The 6,766-nt window shown below is 29.3% G+C and overlaps 1 protein-coding gene across 2 annotated transcripts in view; it reads right to left on the bottom strand.

The window, feature by feature from the left end:
• Positions 1-6,766, bottom strand: part of LOC106469138 (membrane-bound transcription factor site-1 protease-like) — a 58,640-nt gene that overhangs the window by 28,812 nt on the left and 23,062 nt on the right. For both annotated transcript variants that reach the window (XM_022397567.1, XM_013929601.2), the window contains 6 exons: positions 5,853-5,962; positions 4,602-4,718; positions 2,483-2,550; positions 2,123-2,225; positions 918-994; positions 221-295 (listed from right to left, as the gene is read on the bottom strand). In XM_022397567.1, the coding sequence (XP_022253275.1) occupies positions 221-295; positions 918-994; positions 2,123-2,225; positions 2,483-2,550; positions 4,602-4,718; positions 5,853-5,962 (550 nt within the window). The remainder of the gene's footprint in view (positions 1-220; positions 296-917; positions 995-2,122; positions 2,226-2,482; positions 2,551-4,601; positions 4,719-5,852; positions 5,963-6,766) is intronic.

Raw genomic sequence — 6,766 nt, 5'->3', positions numbered from 1 at the left:
TTCAGTGACTTGTTGGGTACACTAAGACTCCATCATCATTAACTGTTTCAGTGACTTGTTGGGTACACTAAGACTCCATCATCATTAACTATTTCAGTGTTGGTTGGGTACACTAAGACTCCATCATCATTAACTGTTTCAGTGGTTGGTTGTATACATAAGACTCCACCATTATTAACTGTTTTAGTGAATGGATAGAATGGAACTGAGAAGAACATACCTCATTAGTAAAGTCACAGCTCCAGCTACAACAGGTGAAGCTACACTAGTGCCCGAGAGAGAACGACATCCACCCCTGTTGACACAAGCAGAAAATCACAATTAATAAAAACAATGAAACTGGGGCTACATAATGAATTATCACAATACATATTTACAGATGGGTATTAATTTCTTAGAAAGATTTATTCAAAACAGTGTATCTACAGAACAGGAAGGAAGGAACTACAGTTTGCACTTGCTCATCAGTGAATACAAGTCATTCTTTCTTGTAAAGTATGCAGTGTCTGGTCCAACAGGCATACAAAAAAAAGGAGTTCATTCATGTCTATTTTCAAACTTCTTTGTAGCAGAGTTTTACATGTATCAATAAAACTCAAGTTTATTACTGTGTGTCAGTTTTTAATATTGTGGTAACTTTTACTACCAGCATAAGATAGTAGATTTTAATACTTCTTTACAAACATTTTTCAACAGTCAAATATCATGTTAATTTAATAATACCCTGCAAAATGTATAACAACTTTGTATTTAAGCTGTCATATAAAAGGTTTTAAAGCCACTTAGTGTTAAAACTAATATGTAGACATTTATTATTGCTCCTCAAAAAATATTTTATTCAGCAACATGTAATGAAGGTTTTCAGTTTTTCTATATAAAGTCAGTTTATACAAGTTTTATGCACTTTTTTTACTTACTTGATACTTGATCCTCGAACAGAAGAACCATAAGTTACAATATCAGGTTTCACACGACCATAGCCTCCAGGAAGTTCCTGAAATTTCCAAAACAATATGAAAAGTAGTTGTGCATCAATTAACGTGACATCCACACAGTTAGCTTTTAAAAATTAATTAACAAATGTTCTTCACAAGTTTCAATCATGCAAAGGACAAACTAAAAATTCTAAGTGTGATTAAATACAACATATTATTAGAGGAAGAAAATATGAAAACTGAAGAATGAAAATAATGTGCAACAAAATATATAATTGATTAATTTGTTTAATATAATAACTATTTTTAGTAGTTAGGTAGTATGCAGCTTTTTTGACAAATTTATGATGTAATAACAAATGTATTTACGTTTGTAATTTCAGAGAATGATACTTTTCATTGTTTATTAAATCCAAATTAGATAATAATATTCATAATCATTAGGTTGTTTTATCTACTGCTTTAAAATCCAGTATTTAATGTTTAACAGAAATCTTTCTTCTTGACATAGACAAGATCAACAGTTATTTTTCTCAATCTCGAAGTTCATGTCGAGCCTTGAAAACATCAATGCTGTAGCAATTCAGTGGCTCAATTTTACAGAAGCATTTAGAAAAGAAAAGTGGTATGATGGACTTAGCTTTATTATCGGATTATTAAATTTGAGTCTACAATAGTGTTATGTGTAACAGTGTTGACAAAATTTGAATAAGTTAGTGAAATACTGTTGATTTAATTTGAAAATATCTCTTAGTGATTTCAAATTATTGGAAACTCCATATTCTGGAAAATATATCATTTTTAGTGGAAATTTATTATGACAATATGAAAATGTTAATATTTAAGAATTTTTTTATTTCAGAAATTTAAAGTCACTATTAAATACTTGAAAGGTTCAATATTCCACAAGACTGCATTCAGACTCATAGGAAAATTTTAAGGTTCATGCCTTCTTGTTCATTTATATCAATACATATATATATATATATATATATATATATGCTTGTCTTTGTCTGAAATGTTATTATATCTATCTACACTAATAAATTAGTCTATCACTGTAAGCCACCTGTATGGATAATTATATCTGTGCTTTCAAAAAGCCATATTATAACAAGGAAATGCAAAGTTGGCTTTTGATAACTTTAAAAATGAAATTATCCAGTTCAGAATGGATGAAAACATACCCAAGTAGTCATTCCTCTTGAAGAAAATCTTGCAATTTGATCTTCAAAATTTATTCCTCCAACTCCAATTACATCCATTTGATCAGCTGGGTTGTTGAGAGTACTGAAGAAATACAAAAACGTATAGAAATAACATGTGCTAAAAGTAATGCTACGTTCAAAAAGCAAAATCCTTCTAAAATAAATCTGCAATTCTGTACTGAGTTCAATAACTTTTTTCCTGCAGTAAAAGCATGTAGGAAAGCTATATGTAGTTCAGAAAATACAGTTTACATCAGCTTGAATCACTTTATACTTAATATTCATGATGAAGAGGGGAACAAAAGATGAGACAAGAAGTCTAGCACTGTTGCAACTTACCCGTACAAAGGCCCGTCATTTCCGATTGCTGAAACCATGATAACGTTATTTGCTGTTAGCTCCCACACCTGTAACAACAGATACAAAGTTAGAACAAAAATCACTAAGAAATACTCTTAAAGTACATTTGTTACTTTTTATAACCCAAAATTTGATCTGTTATTTAAACATCAAGCTTGATAAAAGACAAATCTCAGAACAAATTACGTTTAATAGCTATATATCATGCATGGTAAAGCAAGATCTCATGCACTAGCTAAAACATAAATCTGTTAAGACTAAATATCTCAGAACTAATTAAGGTATAGCTTACCATGCCTAGAAAACATGAACATCAGTACTAGCTAACATATAACTTACTATGCCTGGTAAAACTCAAAGGTCACTCCTAATCAAGCTGTAACTTCACATTTCAATAAAACACGAACATAAGTTATAGTTTAGATATAACTTACTTTGTTTAGAAAAACACAAAGTTAGTACAAATTAAAGTGTGAAATAATGATTGGTAAAATAAAAATGTTATTAATTAAAAATGTAGCTGACCATGCCTAGTAATACAAGAATAACTTAGTAAGTTACATATAACATTATTCTGTTAAAGACACATCATTTAATTGCTTTAACTCTCTGTATATGAGCTTGGTCATTTTGACTGACTTTGTAACCCACGAAACTATATATATACTATAACTCTGTATGTACTAAGTGTATCTTCGTGAAATTTGGCAAGTTTCTAGTAATCATTATGAGTATACTTAGTATACTTAATAAAATATTTTCCATGAAAACTTACAGTCAGTTTATCTCAGACTAGTCTGAATAAAAGGTGATTTTCATGATAAAAATATAAATAATTTTTCCATCTTATAGTTTTCATATTTCATTTGCATAACCTCTAGAACTTTCTAAATGAATATCCAAAGTTGTTTCACAGTAAAATTATACTTTATCTTCTCTAACACTAACTGTAGCAAAACAAGCAGTGTAGGATAAAATGAAATGTTTAAAAATAAGAAATACATTTAAAATACCATTCTTTCTCTCTAGAATGACTGCATATTTGAACAGACAATCACAAACTATTTATTTTTAGAACCAAAGCTAACAGACTTTTCAAACTTGGTATTATTTAGTTTTATTGCTTTACAGCTGCACTTAGACCCTCTCAGAGTACACCAAAAACCATTTATCACAACAGGACAGTTTTGTGTGAGAAAAGGATCGAGTTACCAACATGCACACTGACATTACACATAACAAAACAGGAAATTTAGTATTTACACATGGACTCTTTGTAAGTAACATAAGCCTAATTTTTGTAACAAAATTGATGTCCCAAATTATGTTTTTTATTTTAAATATGCAAGCTTAGAACACAAAATATTATCATGCACAAAAATGGAATGTCCTAAAACAACTATAACTTAACTGATAAGTTATAAATGGGTTAAAAACATTCTGTTAGCTGGTTGAGACGAACTGAGGCCAAATATTTTTTAAAACAAGGTACATGATGAACTAGCCTCATAAAAAATTTATTAAAACAGAATCTTTCTATTGGTCATAAATAATGCAATAGCAAATGTCAGAGAGAATTATTGACATTTTTTAATGTACCATGTGGATTTGACTTTTTGTTTATATGTCCATAAAACAAGAAGCTTGGAGGCTATAAAGTTACACTATGGCTTGGACATATCTATAGCATAAGTGTGTAAATTTGTGCTAAATTCTGAAAATCATATAGGGGTAGAAAAAGTTTAAAATGCACAATTTAGAGCAAATAAGTTCACATAACACAGAGAAATGAAAATTAAAATTTAGTTAATTATTTCCATTTGAACTTAAGTAATTAAAAATTCTATAATATTAAAATTTCAATTACAAGCTAAATTTTTTTGCCAAGTTCATTAACATACATTGATGATAAATCAGTTTAATTATATTTTGAACAGACCTCTGAAAAAAGGTCAGGAGATGCACAAACTTAACCCACCCATATCCGGAGAATTAAGAAGCAAGAGAGCTTTCCAAGTTAATTAAGGATTTAAAAACAACTTCAGGTACAATTAACTTTACCTGAAAACAATTTCAGTAAGGGTGATGAAGACATTACCTTATCAACAAAAGGGTGATCCATGAAGTCAGGTCCTCCAATACTCAAATTTAAAACATTGATTTTCTTCAAAATGGCATAATTAAAAGCATCCAGAAACCAAGATGTGTAGGAAACCTGTGAAAGTACATAGTTTAAAGCTACTTTTACAGTCTACAATGTTAGCATTTCAAATTTTAATACTTACTACAGTAATAACATGCATATTCTATTATGTCATCACACTTAAAAGGTTACATTACTTACCCAGGTAATTTCTCATTCTATGAATTATATTTTACAGCTTTTTTTCTACTAAAAACTATAAAGGGTCTTGAAAATCTTCTTTACAACAAACAAGTTATTTTTGAACCCATTACCTTGCTTTACAAATAACTAAAAATGCACATACATGTATATGTACACACACACACACAATTTTATTTTTCCCCTTAAGCAAGGGTACTTGCCAAGTTAATCAAGGACCTAAGAACAATTTCAGACACAATTTGTGGATACAAATATTAAATTATAAAGATGCTTTAACTCTACTGTCTTTTATCTTCTTTATTTCCTTCACTGGTTTTCTGGCTTCAAAGGCCACACCTCAAAATGTAATTTAAAAGTATATTGTATGACTTACTAGATATTAAATTAAAGTAGAAGATAGCTTCAATAAGTATCTTTCTTTTAATAGGAGGTTCTGCTGTTATGAGGCAATAAGGTTAGAAGAATAATCAGAAGTCGTACCTTGGAATGAAAAACTATATTTGAAAGCTGAAATGACTTCCTCGTAATAGCAAAACCCAATAAAAGATACTTATTGACACTATCTTCTATTTCAAGTTTTAAGATTTTATCATCACTCTTAGCTTGAGATAATAACAGGTAATAGTAAAACCTAATAAAAGATATTTATTGACACTATCCTCTATTTCAAGTTTTAAGATTTTACCATCACTTTTTGATTGAGATAATGACAGGTTATACAAGCAAAAAAAATTTTTAAATTTGTCAGTATTTAATGTACTGTTTCATTAAATTTTACAAAGGTGCCATTTTAATATAATAAAAATGTGCTTAAGCTAAGAAATAGTGAAAGAAAGGTTATAGGAGAATATATACGAGTAGTACACACACCCACACCCCCCACACACACACCAAAAAGAAAACAAACCTTAAACAAATACTGATAAAGGCAAGAAAGATAAAATTTATAAAAATTTATGAGTAGGTATGAAGTTAATAGTTATATTTCTGCTATTTACTTACCTGATTGTTTGTAAATACCCTGTATATGTGTAGCTCTGCATCTGGTGCAAATCCTAAACATTCTTTGTTGCTAGTAATCACTCCTGCCACAAAGGTGCCATGGCCAAGCCCTACATAATGAAAACTACTAGTAAAATATATTTTTATTTTTTATATTTCCAATACATTGGAATAACTTTAAAAATACATGTATATGATGACATCCATTAGCACAGAGAAACTGGTAACTAAAAGATGTCCATATTTAAACCACGTCTCGTTGAGTATCTACATATTACTTAATTATTAGTTCTATATAAATTTACTATGCACACAAAAAGGACCCAGTTTGAGAAATCCTGTATTATATAAACTAAAGTTGTATAACAATATTAGTTGAGAAATAAGTGTATATAAAGTTTAACATTAGAGATAAATATCACACATTACCATTTTTAGTACTCTTGTATTCTGCATTCAATGTTACAGTAAATGGTTTCTTGTGAAAAATTATGTTGTTCTTTTTTTATATTATAAAAGAAATTAATCTACGAAACTACTACATGCGAGATGGTTAAGTTGTATTGGTAAACTTGTCTGAATTATTTTAATACCAATTGTGAGTAGGGTAAATACAAAGACCGAATCTTCTCATGTATACAAGGTTACAAATATGTTATAACATCTTGTGAAAAGGCTGGAAACATAAGATGCTATCTTTTAAAAGTTAATATTTTGGGCAAGTCTGTAAATACCATCATACATATGGATCTATTTAGTTGGATTTTGCACGTGAGGGCTATCTATGGCAGTGGTCGGCAACCTTTTTTTATCGCGGGTCAATTATTATTTTTTTTTGAAAAATTTAGCATTGTGTTGGGTCAGTGATAATCATATAATTATCAATACCGGTACATGTATTTTAAATGTATATG

Source organism: Limulus polyphemus, unplaced genomic scaffold (assembly GCF_000517525.1).
Source record: "Limulus polyphemus unplaced genomic scaffold, Limulus_polyphemus-2.1.2 Scaffold3322, whole genome shotgun sequence".
Taxonomy (NCBI): domain Eukaryota; kingdom Metazoa; phylum Arthropoda; class Merostomata; order Xiphosura; family Limulidae; genus Limulus; species Limulus polyphemus.
Note: the sequence above shows the minus strand (reverse complement) of the source record. Positions and strands in the feature narration are given on the sequence as shown.